This window comes from Rhea americana, unplaced genomic scaffold (assembly GCF_003343005.1).
Source record: "Rhea americana isolate MKP2758 unplaced genomic scaffold, rheAme1 scaffold_221, whole genome shotgun sequence".
NCBI classification, from domain to species: domain Eukaryota; kingdom Metazoa; phylum Chordata; class Aves; order Rheiformes; family Rheidae; genus Rhea; species Rhea americana.
The window spans coordinates 1075719-1089496 of NW_028186333.1; the positions used below are offsets into that span (position 1 = coordinate 1075719).

General features: G+C 39.6%; 1 protein-coding gene across 1 annotated transcript in view; it reads left to right on the plus strand.

The window, feature by feature from the left end:
• Nucleotides 1-7175: 7175 nt before the first annotated feature.
• The window catches only part of MTMR7 (myotubularin related protein 7), a 31190-nt gene continuing 24587 nt past the window's right edge, over nucleotides 7176-13778 (plus strand). Inside the window, exons 1-4 of the mRNA XM_085305518.1 lie at nucleotides 7176-7340; nucleotides 8460-8622; nucleotides 11984-12141; nucleotides 12963-13091. Coding sequence (XP_085161644.1) covers nucleotides 7176-7340; nucleotides 8460-8622; nucleotides 11984-12141; nucleotides 12963-13091 — 615 coding nt within the window. The remainder of the gene's footprint in view (nucleotides 7341-8459; nucleotides 8623-11983; nucleotides 12142-12962; nucleotides 13092-13778) is intronic.

Genomic DNA, 13778 nt, shown 5'->3' on the forward strand with positions numbered 1-13778 from the left:
CCTCTCCTCTCATCTGTGTTGCATTGAAAATAGAGTTTCTGGCCAGCTTTATTTTCCCTTGTAAGGGACTGTAATCATTGAAATAAATCTGTTGGCAGTCTTTTCCTTAAGCCCAGACAACCATAGTCATCCGGCAAAAATAAATGGCAGAGGCAACAGCTTCAAATAAACTACAAAAGTTGTTACTTCGATGCCACTCTCCAGACTGGCTTGGTTAGTGCTTTCTTTTTTGCTCTTTGAGCACTTCCAGCTCTCGGCTTCACARGCCAGTTTGGCTCCTTTACATTCTTCACTTGTTATTCTCGGACCCGGTTGCTCTCAGCAGCGGCTTGCTTCAGGCATGGTGCCTGTGCACGGTGTATATGTTTTTTCCTGAATTGTGTCAGTACATGCACAATTTCTTAAGTTCTCCAATAAAATCTGCAGCGCTTTTGGTTTCAAAAATGGAGCACTTTTCAGGGAAAAAGTAGGAGGCTAATTAGGACAGTCTTTTTTTTCTGATACTGATTTTTGTTTGGTTGTTTGTTCTTAATGTTGATTTCCTGGTGTGCTGTAAGTTTTTGAAATAGAAAAACTTRGCTTCTTCCAAAGCACTGGTGCACCCTGTCTTCCTCTCTTGTGGAATTTATCATACTTTCCCCCTAACCCATCTACAGACCTGACTTTCTTTTTCTGAAGGGTAGAGTAGGGGAAGGAAGTCTCATGCTCTGATTCCTTTGATCAGGAGAATGAAAACGAAGGCTAGCTTTGAGGCTAGCTTGATTTTCCTTTTTCTGTTGTTGTTGTTTTTCTGTACACGGGTGAAATACACCACTTTTTCAGAAGGTTTGATTAACTGGAAACTGAGTGGCAGAAACACCGATGGGTCTCAGGCACAATCTGTCGGTGCGAGCCYGAGGTTACGCAGAGAGATTTCAGAACAAGCTCCTGAGAGCTTAGAGACCCTTATTGCTCCTGAAGCCACTTATGCAAGTTACTGCAAGTCTGAGTTTAGCAGAGAACAGCAAAGGGCTGCAGTAATGATGCCGAGTACAGGTCTGAATTGCCAAKGTCTGCGTGGATTAGAGGAGGACTGTCCCAGGCTCTTGAGTTTTCATAGATGACCATACCACTGGCTACTTCCRTGATCTGATCAAGCTCTATCTTAAATTCAGTTAGGAAATTTCAACAATAGGTTCAGCCTGTACAAACATCTATGCACATTATTTGGAAATGTAATACTGATTTTAAGGCGATACTATAGACTAAAGCCTTTTACCAGGTTAAAAAAATAGTAGAATGGTGTGAATATGTGGTTGCACTCATATTCCAGAGTTACAATAATGACCTAGCACTGTGGTTTGGAATCCACATAGAGTTTAGGCTTAAGTAGTTCCTCTTTCTTTTGGAAACTGTTAGATGCAATAAAGTAGTTCCTGAGGCAAGTTATTAGTAAATCTGTTTTCAAACAGATTTGAAACAGATTTGCCAGCGGAGGAGCAGCTTTGTGTCTTGCAAAAGCACAAGCTCGATACAGATTGAAATTACAACCATAAACAGGAAAAGAAGAACTGCAGCACTGTAGGGCTATAGTACTGGGAAATATGCAGTATTGGGACTCTAGTACTAGCTGTGCTTCCTAAATGGAGGTGGTACATGTGACAAGCTGGAGAAGGTCAAACAGGGCACAAAGGCAGGAAATACAATAACAGCAGGAGACATCATTTACCCAAAGGAGATTGGGCAAAAGTGCCAAGGAGTATGATGCTGAGTAAAATTTTAAGTATCATACGTAAATGATTGCCTATATGGAGGCTATTTGGTTATCTCACAAAAACAAAAGTAATTCTTGATCTGGTATTAAGCAGTGATAGAAAAAACTAGTTCAAAATACAACTATTAAAGAACGTCTGTGTAATGATTCTGTATTCTTGAAATAGCAAAAAAGGCGGAAAAAGTCTCCCAGGGCAATATTTAACTTCAAAGAGGGAACTGCATAAAAATGTGAAAACTGTTTAAAAGGAAAGAAAGCCAAAATTTAAAATGTTTACAGGAGTCACAAAGATTGTTTAAATATGAGCCAGCTTCCAGGAAAAGACTTTAGAAGACCAAAAAAGGGTTTGCATAGCTAAACAGCAGGGAAAAGGAGTAAGAGGATATCTCTTATTAAAAGGACTTCTTTTATTAGAAATAAAAGGGCTTCCTTCAAGTTGAAGTTGTGTCTAAATGAGGAAAATGGAAAAGAACATAAACAAGTTAAATATACAAACACGATAAGGCAGGCCAAAAGAGATTTTGAATGACTTGGTAAAAGCATGAAAGCTTGTAGTAATGTCTTTTTCGAGCACGGGCAGAATCCTGATGGAAAATCTATAGGACCAGTAAATGATCGAAGTAGGAAGGTATTTAGGGAGGTTCTCAGTCTGGCATATTTGTCTCTGAAGAACATATCAGGAGATTTATCACCAAAGACAGTGCTGTTAGAAGAGATTTCAGAAGAACCTGACAGTAATGAATGGTAAAAAAGAAAATTACCAGGAGCAGATGGTATTCATGCAAACTGAAAGAACTAAATTGCAAAATTGTCAGGCAGATAGCTGTGGTGTGCAACCAATTGCTTGAAAGTGTCYCAGTCTTAAAGAAAGGGAGATAACCAATATGACACCTAATCTGAGAAAATTACTAGAAGCTGCAGCACCTGCCCCCCCCCCAACACTTCCTCCCTCCTAAATAATGGTTTAGGTTAGATTCATGGTTAAGTATGATATAAAGGGGAAGAATCACAAAGCTTCTGCTTGGGAACGTGGACCTTCTTAAACTTCTTTGAAGAAGKCACTGAACATATGGACTAGAGTGATCCTGTTGCTAGAGGATGGTAGGTCTTCCAGAACTCATCTGAGCATGCCCTTCATCAAAGACATCGAAGCTCTTGAAGATGCTTCAGTATCATAGGATAGGAGTGAAGGGTCTAAATGAAGGTCATATTACTAACTAGCTGAAGGATAAGAAGCACATAGCAGGGTTATATTGTCAGTTTTTGCAATGGAGGGAATTCAGTGCTAGAGATCCAAAGAATCTGTGTAAGAGCCTGCGATGTTCAGCTTGCTAAATGGGAGATATAGGGAGGGGAGGAGATGCCAGAGGTGACAGAGTTCACTGATGTAACTACATTACTCAGGATAGGAGAAATGAAGGATTGCTGTAGAGGCTCGTAGCAATGTCTCCTGATACCAACAGATGAAATTCATCACTGATAAATGTAAAACAATGCACAAGGCAGGGGCCTAAATTCACATGTACGGCAGTGTATTCTGAGGCCGTTATTACCGCTCAGTAGAGAAGACTTGGAATTACAAATGCTGGTTCTAAAAAAAAARAAAAATATTACCAGCTCAGAGCTCAGCAGGGGGCAAAAAACCAAACAGCTTTTGGAAACTTTTAAAATTGAATACAGAACAAGACAGCAAGCATCACTGTGCACAAATCTGTTGTATGCCCAAGTCTTTGGTCTTTCCTCAAAAAATAGACCTATTGTGGAATAAACAGGAGTGTGCAAGAGCTCGCCAGGAAGAGTTTCCAGAGAGGTACCAACTAAACAAAGCAAAGCCCTTCAGTCTGGGAAAGTGAGGGCCGAGGACAGGTTCTGTAAAAGCATGTGTGACACGAAGAGGGTAAGCAGCCAGCAACATTTGCTTTTGCCATAATGCAAGATCTGGCACACCGACTGCATGGTGCTTCAGCCATCAACGGCAGGTTCAAAAAAAGCAAAAGAAAGTTGTGTGTGTGTTTGTGTGTTCTTTTCTTTTTCATACAATGCGTAGCTGAAAAACAAAACTCACTTTCACAGGGTGTTGTAGTTGCTGATAGATGCAGGGATTCAAAATGCTATTTGACAAAATTCATCAAATTAAAATCCATCTAGGGCTATTAGMAACTATGACCTCAGCTTAGGAAGCYCACGAGTTGCTGATTTCCAGAAGCCAGGGTAGCATCCCAGGGGAGCATCACCACACGCTCGCCTTGCTCTTCCCYGAGCAACCACAACTGTCCACTCTCGGAGATAATCTGCTGGGCTACATGAACCTCTGAACTGTCCCAGTGCAGCTCTGGAAGGTGTTTTAATGAAATAGGGCTTACTGCAGACTTCTTATTGGAACTATTCCTGTTTATTCCAATCTAACCTTTATTTTTTAAAAAAAAAAAATCTAGAATCTTGCTAGCGTTGTTCACTCATGGGGTTCTGGCTGACGAGCCAATTGGATTAGGATGCCTGAAAATTCAGTCTTCAGCCCCTGTCCTGCTGGGTGAATGTCTGAATTCCTTGTGTTTCATGTCCTAAATTACCTCGGCCTGTGGGGAGGCATTTGGGAATGACAGCTTCCTCGTGTGTTGAGGAGGGCCTGCACAGCAGAGCTGGCTGGACTGCGTTGTAGGTACTGTTTTTGTCCAGACAAAACCTCATTTTTATTTGTTTTGCCTGTGGGTTCTTTTTAGAGTTTGGCTGGTGTCTCAGTCTTTGTGTTGTATCATCCCTGCTCCTTTGTATCGCCTYTTTTGCTAGTTGCTGAATATTTCCTGGGTTTATGCTGTCTTTCTTCCATTCTTCCTCACCCCAATATGTGACCTCTGAAGTAGATGGTCCTGGGAAAAGACTTAATTCGTGCTTTCTAGTGGCTTCATTTTTGTTTAAAACAGATTATGACTGGCCTTGAGGTTTTACTAATTGTTTGATTTTAAGCATTCTGCTACSAGACTGGCTTGTTTTGGTTTAAGGACTTCTCTATTCCTACTTTTAAAGTAGTTCAATGTGTTGGCAATACATACCCATGGTAAACACTCAGTTGTGAGGTCCTGGATCACTCCGTTTGTCCTGTGTTTTCAGAGAATTATAAAGAATTACTTCTGCGGAGGTTTAGGAGTACRTACCCAGTGCTACATCCCGCCTCTGAGAGCATTTAAGAGTTTCTGTCAACTTAATCTGGAATCTCTGTGTTGTTAAATTTCAAATCATCCCCTTACTTTTCTTTATTTGTGTTTGTTGACCTCAGCTCTGGTTTCCAGGACCAGGACATTGGTGTGAACTTTTATTTAACTGAGTRGAAAAATGATGCGGTCTTTGTTCTTTTTCTCCACCTCTCCTTGCATTCTTTTAAGCAACTTTCAAATCAACTCCTGTACTTGGAAGTCTCTTTGATTCRAACGGGAGCATCTCTCTCAAACGGTTACCAACCCTAAGTCCTGAAAAGGGCTGGAAATACAACAGGAAGGGTGAGTGCTGAGTGGAAAGCTGAAAAGAGCACATAAGGAAGATGTGAGCCAGTGTGTTGAAGACGTTTTGCGGCAGTGGGCGCAGGGCTGCGCCGCCGCTTGCAGGAAAAGCACGCGTTCTCGGAGGATTTCGGCGTTCAGAAACCAGAAGAGACYGTCTTGATAATTCACTTTGATTCAGATGATACAGGCCACAGCCATTCCCCGATTTGACTTGTTTGCACCAGGCATGCTTTTAGAAAAAACAGTTAGTTTTGGTTTTAAAATTGCAATAGGAAACCCACCAAAACCTCAGTGACCAATTATCGACTGTTTCAGCRAGTTTTTACTCCATTTAAAGTGCACTGTGTTGATTTTTTTTATCCTTCTAATCTCTCAGTCAGAAATGCCATATAACATCAGATCAAATGCCTATGACATGTATTTCATRCAAAATATTCCTGCTGTACAAGCCACAAGCCAGTTCTCTGAGCGTTAACAAAGTGTTACGGATTCGCCTACTGGCAGGAGTATGAGTGTATTTATGTATGGGGCTTATCAGAGCTGAAGAGATACGCTCTACCACTATCACCTGCTCCTTTTTTATTTTTTATTTTTTTTTAATTCAGCTTCTTTTGCCTTGCTGATAATTCTGGAAAGGCCTGAAGGGACCTGACGTTTAGCTGAACGTCAGGCCCTGCCTTGGCTGCACAGGGTCTTGCTGTGCTGAGATAAAAAGAAAAAGCTCAAGTGAGAYGTTGTCTTTGGAGTGGGACATTCTTTACTAACAGATTTTTGGATGCAGAAGTAGCAGAAGAGGAAAAAGTGAAAGCGAAGGGAGACCTGGAGTTAGACCACACAATATAGTAATTTTTTCTCATATAAATACTTGTCTGATATTTATTTCATATGGCACAGAAGAGAATTCACATGAAGAGTATCTTTTTTTTCATACTTTTGCCTCTTGGAGCATTTCTGGGACAGATGGTTTTAGCTGTGCTTTTCAATACTATGTGTGGGAAGGTTTGTTTGCTTGTTTGTTTCAATACTAAGGCAACTTTCCAGCGTTATTTGCTTGAGGCTTAGCTATGTTAATTTTGAGATATTCTGTTTTGTTTTTTTTTTAAAGCCATTTTACATTTGTCTATAAACCAGCAATGACTTGATCATTCACTGGCATTTTCTGGGAGTGGGGTTGGCTAGATTGCTTCTTTAACAACTCAAACTGAACCCCAGCTATATCCCTTGGTTTCTGTTTGCTTCCCTTGTTTCACTTTCCCAGAAATCCGGTTTAGACCTTCATCATCTATGGCATATRTATAGTAGAATATTTGTGATGTATGTCTGTGTATCTGTGCATGTGACCCTCCCTCTGAGAGCAGTGGGAACTAYAGCACGTGTTTAAGGGAGGAACACATTTCTGAACCAGCTTTTCCCATTTTAAGAATCARTGTAAAAATAATTTTTTATGGATCCATAGACATGGCCCCAAGACCACAACTATAACTATTAGAGATATTTCTAAGGGATTCAGTGGTTCTTCTGGAACTACTCTAACTTGTGATATGTTTTTCTATCCTCGGGTATAAGGAAAAGCTTTTTCACCATGGGGAGAGTCCAGCAGCAGGGCAGGTTGCCCAGAGAGGCTGTGCAGTCTGCARCCCTGGAGGTTTTCCACACCTAATTGGATCAAGCCCTGAGCAACCTGGTTTGATCTCACAGCTGGCCCTGCCCGAGCAGGAGGTTGGATGACAGACCTCCCAAAGTCCCTTCCAACCTGAAATATCCTGTGATCCCATCCTATGTCCTGTGGCTTATCAAGTAGATTAACCTTCAATATACTTTTTGTACTGTTTAGATGATGTTTATCTTAGCATTAATAGACTGTTTGACTTTGCAATGGACAAAATGTGGATGTTGAGATCTCGCTATGTTAGATTGTGATACAGATGATTCTTTCTTTTATTTCCCTCTGTCATCTGTTTGTTCAGGTGGAAAATGTTCGGTTACTTGATCGTGCATCTTCCAGAAAAGCGACGCTGGGCACCTTGTATTTAACAGCTACCCATGTCATATTTGTGGAAAATGCTTCTGAAACTCGTAAAGAAACCTGGGTATGATTTTTTTTTTAGTTAGCTGTAAGTACATGACACTTAATTGGTAGTAATTTGAAAATAGTTTGCAAAAGAGCAGAAACGTAAAGAATTAGTTTATACAGGTTCTTGTATAATTTCAGTGAATCTGAAATTCCAGTTGAAAGCCTTTGCAGCTTGATAAAGTTTGAAAATTTTTACTGAATTCTGGATAGTATAACATAGCAATAGGAATGCAAGGACAAGCACTATAAGAAAACCAGAGGTGAGTCACGGAGGAACTGCCGCTGTCAGCCACAGCATTGCTTGTATGCTCTGGGAAGAGCTGAGGACCACCGCTGAGCTGCTTTCAGTGTGAATTACTACCTGGAGTTAAGCAGCTCTTGCCTTTCCCCAGGGCTGTCTGTGCTGGTTCAATGACTTTTTTTTTTTTTTTTTTTTTCACATTAGCATAGTCAGAGTTACCTGTTCTGGTGGATTTATCTCAAGGCATGTCTATCTCAGATGTTGTGTGCAAATATAGGTACAGATATAGCTCCAGGATCATACCATTTGTGACTCTTTATGTAGCTTAGTTATGAATCCTTCTGTCTATTTTGCACTTATTATTAACTTTGTCTTCTCTTGGTCCCACTGTTCCCCTCTTGATCTTTATTTAATGTTTCATCTTATTTGAAGTAACATTTACAATTATATCAGTACTACTATTCTGCCAATGAGGAGGCACAATATTTTAGCCTAGAGACTTTGGAAACAGTTTTAAGGACCTGATGCTGTTTCATCTTTTCATTGTACAAATAGATGAAAAGAGCCCTTTCTCAGACAACCATTATCTTACTGTTAAAAACAAAAAAGAAAGGAAAGGAAAAGAAAAGAAAAGAAAACCCCCCAACATGACTTGGCTAATATTTGAACAGCTGCAGCACTCCAGAAGTGCTTCTTTGTATGTAGATTTTGTATCAGGCAGCTCTTSAGCCTGAAACTGGAGGTGGGAAGAGACCTATAAGAGAAAGTGTGGGAAGATTTTCTGAAACAGCAGGGGAAGCTATTGTGTTAGACCTGGTAAACTATTATGAATAATTGTTTTTTGCTATTGAGGACCTGAATCACTTGGCATAACCATTTTCAATTYCCTCACAGGTTCTTCACAGCCAGATTTCCTCCATTGAGAAGCAAGCCACGACTGCCACCGGCTGCCCTTTGCTGATCCGCTGCAAGAACTTCCAGGTCGTCCAGCTGATCATTCCTCAGGAGCGCGACTGCCACGATGTTTACATCTCTCTGATACGTCTGGCAAGACCAGGTATGGGGAGGAAACCCGGCACGAAAGTCAGTCCTCATCCTAAAGAGAGAGAATATTATGAAAGAAAAGCAGCTGTGAGAAGGTCATCATCTTTATCCTTTACATTTTAAGAAAAATTAGGGATGTGTTATGAGAGTAAAAGTCTCTGAGCAGGAAGGAATATTAAAATAATTCTTTATCATGCAAGGAAGAAAACCGAATGAAGAAGGGTTATAACAAGTAACTCATTTCATAAAGTATAACATGAAATTTTGTTTAAAATGATACTCCAGAGGATCTGTGTCCATAGAATATATTACGCTATTTGATGTGTAGCTGCTGCTTACTGGATCTCTTGTGTAAACACAAATTTAGGGACATACTGAAGGATCTCTAAATTTGGAGTGTTTATATTCCTGCTGTTGCAAAAAAAMCATCAAGCTCTGTCCTTTATTATTTTATCAGTACGCAAAGAACACATTTACAACAATCTGTATAAATCTGACAAGACTGGCAATAATTTTTATCTTGCAAGAACASGCATTTTATCTACTGGGTAGAAGGAGAAAACTGCATAGTCAGGCAGCACAGCTACCAAGCTCTGTAAAACGCTTTCTATAATTAGGATAGCAGCAGTAGTAATACGCACACTGCAGCAGACATAATTTGATATGCTAGGTGATGCAAGGTGAAAGTAATCAGAGAAATTTAGAAACAATGAGAAAAGTTCAGCCTTTGGTTCTGCCAATGTAAATCTGGATTAATTCCCTGGGCTGCAGCTGCAAGCATGTGTTCATGCAGGCTGGAAAGAATGTGATTCTGTAAGGCTCATGCCTTGGGACAAGGAGGATGTGTGCATAGGGCTGTGCACTCGAAAGCAGCTTTTTGATACAGAGGGAATAAAAGCTCAGTGGCAGGCAGCAACGGACAAGCGCATTTGAATGAAGAAGATGCAACAATTTCACTTTGCATTAGCCATCTGCATAGTTTAGCTGCACTGTACAGTCCCTTCTCCAGGAAAACATCTGATCTTTTTGTGAGGAATGATAAAATCTTGCTTACCTCGGCTTAGAAGCTTCTAACTGCAAGTTGAGCAAAATGTATGCTGACAGTGCTCTGCTGTGCCTCTTGGTGCAGGGGTAAAGCTGTACTAAAGTCACTGGGCATTACAAGGTATCCTTTCCTCTCTGAGGAGAAATTTTGACTGATTCAGGCRCTACTTTCCATTCTCTGCCTGCTCATTCATTTCACCATAGCTGAACCTCAGTGATGCCATGTACCCGCTTAATATAGTRTATGTTATGTGGTGGCCTACTTGCACTGAGGGAGCAACTTTGTGTTTGGTATTATTCTTGCCAGCTGTTAATAGCATTTGGATAGATAAAGCTGGCAGCAGAATTTAGCCTTTTTGCTTAGGTGGCTGTGCTGTGGAGCAAACTGACCACAACATTTATTACGGGTCTAACATCAGCACTGCATACATTTATGGCAAAATAACTATGACAGATTGTGGCAGGGCCTAGAAGCRCTGGAGAATAACTGATAACAGAGCCTTAAGGCACGGACTATTAGCATTTGAACAACTTTGTTACCACTATGTATTTATTTTACCATACCTGTAATGTTGAGTCAGAGTTTAGTCATAACTAACCTGGGTATTTTGGAATAAGTGCATTTTTGAGAGCTTCACAGTACTCCAGGGTGCAGGCCCAGCTGAAGAGAAAGCCCAGATGGTTTTGGCAATAAAACATTAAAATGAGTGCTGCCAAAAGCACTTTATTAAAATGGGCTTATATTGGATTTATGGATTATGTTTAGACTTTATGTTAGCGGATGAAAAATAAACCAGACTGTATTCCTAAGAGGTACTATGAGAGAATTTTGAAAGTAGAGAATACAGAAGGAGTTTGAGCTGTCAAATAGTGTGCAAATCATTCCTTTCTTACTCCTTTCCCTTCAGTAAAGACTTTACTGGCCTTCAGTACTTTCTTGATAAACTTAACAAGAAGTTTTCTTTATTTATGTTCATACTTTATTTTTCATGTTGTATATATGATTCATTTAACTGACATTAAAAAAGCAAAATATATCTTAAAATACACCTTAAAAAARCATAATCCAAAATAAGAATAAAGGCTTCCTATAGAAAAAGATGGAAGTTTATTATTAGTAGTAGTAGTATTACTATTACTATTACTATTATTACTGTAGTTGTTATTGTTATTGTTTGAGTATGTATAAGTTGCTTACTGTAATAGTCTAAGAGTCTGCTTATTAGGTACATAATATTAGAAAAGCAAGTGAAATATTTAAATCTTATTACAATTATATAATGAAGCATCTCTATTAGTGGGGAACTATGATATCAGAGAGGACTCAATTTACAATCTAGATTGCTTCATTTCTAAAGTTAGAGATCTGTTGGTAAGAAAGTTGTAAGGAACTTTGAGTACGAGGACGAAACATGCCTTGGTGACATAACAGTATCTTAAGAAGCAACAAGAACTGTAATTTCAAGCTATATGCTGAATAGTTAATTCATGTCACTGACAGGTTGCATTTAAAGGCAATAGAGTTTGGCTGCCACCAGCCAACAGCATTGAGACACTCATTAACATGAATAAAGATATTCTTAAAAGAAGTTAAAAAGTCCATTATGAGCTAAGTGGTCCTTGACCAAGTATGACAGGTGGCATAGCTACTTAAACATGGTCATGGTCATGACGAAATGATAGATGTAACACATGCTACTTTTAGGGTACTACAACATATGGATCTAGAATGCCTTTGCTAGTAATTCAAAGACAGAATTTTACAGTCTACAAAACTAAAATGTCGTTGAATCTATTGAAGACTTCCCTGAGGACAATGTTAGGACTTTTGAGTTAGTTCATCATGGAAGATTATGCCACACWCTGCTGTTCAGAGCTTTAGTCTTTGCCAGAGGACAGATGTTGCACTAATGAAAAGATTTGTATGCTACCTCTGGCCAGCAAATTCATCTGGAGAACAAGTGAAAGCTTATTATCACTGACACATTGTCTTTGTGCTGGATGAATTTTGAGGTCTGGTGGAACACTATTTTAATTATATAAGTAATAAAACACACACATTGTAAAATATACACAAAACAAAGCATCGCAGTACTTTCAAAGTATGCTTGAAAGAAGTTGTAAGCCAGGCTAAAGGCTTTTGTACAGCAAGCATACTATTTAAAAAGAGAAACTGTCTGAAGGATATGACCCAAGATTTTGGTTTTAGACTGTGATTTCAAGATGAGAAAACTAAGGTGTCTTACTCCTTTTCTTTTCTTTTCTTTTCTTTTCTTTTCTTTTCTTTTCTTTTCTTTTCTTTTCTTTTCTTTTCTTTTCTTTTCTTTCAGTAAAATATGAAGAGCTGTATTGTTTCTCATTCAATCCAAAATTAGATAAAGAAGAGCGAGAACAAGGCTGGAAACTTGTGGACCTCAATGAAGAATATAACCGGATGGGTATTCCAAACAATTATTGGCAGATTAGTGATGTAAACAGAGACTATGGAGTGAGTTGCTGTGATTTTTCTATTGCGGAGACTGTAAAGCAAATCTGTGTGACTGTGGCCTGGCATACTGCTTAGATAGAGGATCCCTTTCTGCTCTGTGCTATACACATATATGCTGTACACATGGAAATCAGTTCCATATGGTTGAAGTCCCTAGAATGTTAATTAATTGTGAGAAATAATAAGCAAAATATTTTCTGAARGGAGTTGGTCCATGTGCTTCATTGGATCTGTTGCTGGAACATGTCCATGTTAAGGAATACCAGTGAAGTTCTCAGAGGAGACTGAATATGCTGTCAGGGTTTGTTTTCATTTTGTTAAAACCAGCGGAAAGAAATGTTTGACCTCTGCTATGATAAAGTGTAGGAGAAATGACATCATGGACAGAACGAAGTTTACCACAACAGCATCTTTAACCACAAGGCCTGCCTTTTCTTTCTCCTTCATTACATATCTTCAACTCTCTCAGAACCTGATTTCTTCCTCTGAATTCTAATCTCTTTATTCATCTCATCATATGCTGTATTACAGCATAATCCTGACTCTGATCTACTACATGCATGTTCTCAACGAGGCACTCAGCATTATTCAACCTGTGTAAATATAGCCCTTCAGTCTTTCTGCTTCAGTTTTGTCATCTATAGATTAGAATGAATTCTTCCCTGCTTCGGGAGACTGTTTTGAAAAACATAGGTGATGTTTATACAATAATTATGGAACATTCYCTGAGATTAGAGTTTTGGGGTTCTTTGGTTTTGCAATGGAGATGCCTAATATTAGTTGCATTTTGTAGACCAAGTAAGCAGCTTTTCCTCTTACAGGTCTGTGACTCCTATCCTACAGAAGTGTATGTACCAAAATCTGCAACTGCACACATCATAGTGGGGAGCTCTAAATTTCGGAGCCGAAGGCGTTTCCCAGCTCTTTCTTACTACTGCAAGGATAACAATGTAAGTGTGAATTTGTAGCTTTGGAGTGTTTGCTTATTTTGGTCTAGTTTTCGTAATTCTTCTAGTAAATCTTTACTAAAAATCAGTGCTTAGTTAAGACTTTTTTTAATGGTAGTGCGGTTTGAACATATTGTCAATGGGCACATCCTGGAATTACAGTTGGTTCATTGATGGATGTTGAGTGCAGTCACTTAAACTCAGCTTCATTTAGTTAACACAAAATACGTGATCTCTGTAGCACAAGAAGGTGGAGCGGTACAAGAGGCCAGAGGGACCTGGGGAGACTAAATGAGATGTAGAGAGATGCAGGGCAGTAGCAGGCAGCCTGGCAGGTATGGAGTGCCGCCTTCTCCTCCCCATTGCACATGCTCTCAGGGCTGACAGCAACTGTCTTGCTTGCTTGTAACCACTAGGGAAAAACAAACAAACAAACAAACAAACAAACAAAACAAAAAATCCCTGTATCTAGACTATTTGCACTTCTGTTTCTGACAGCTGAGGTAAAGAAATCGCTTGGACAGAGGGATCCTATGCACTGTGTGTGTTTTCACATTTGCGTCCTAGACCTCTAGGGACTGGCTTAGCACAGCTCTCATTGCCAGTTATGATGGTGTCCCGTCTGCACTCTCGAAGGATCTGTGTGTGTAATATCTCCTCCTATTTCAGTCCCAGACTGGCAACTGCATG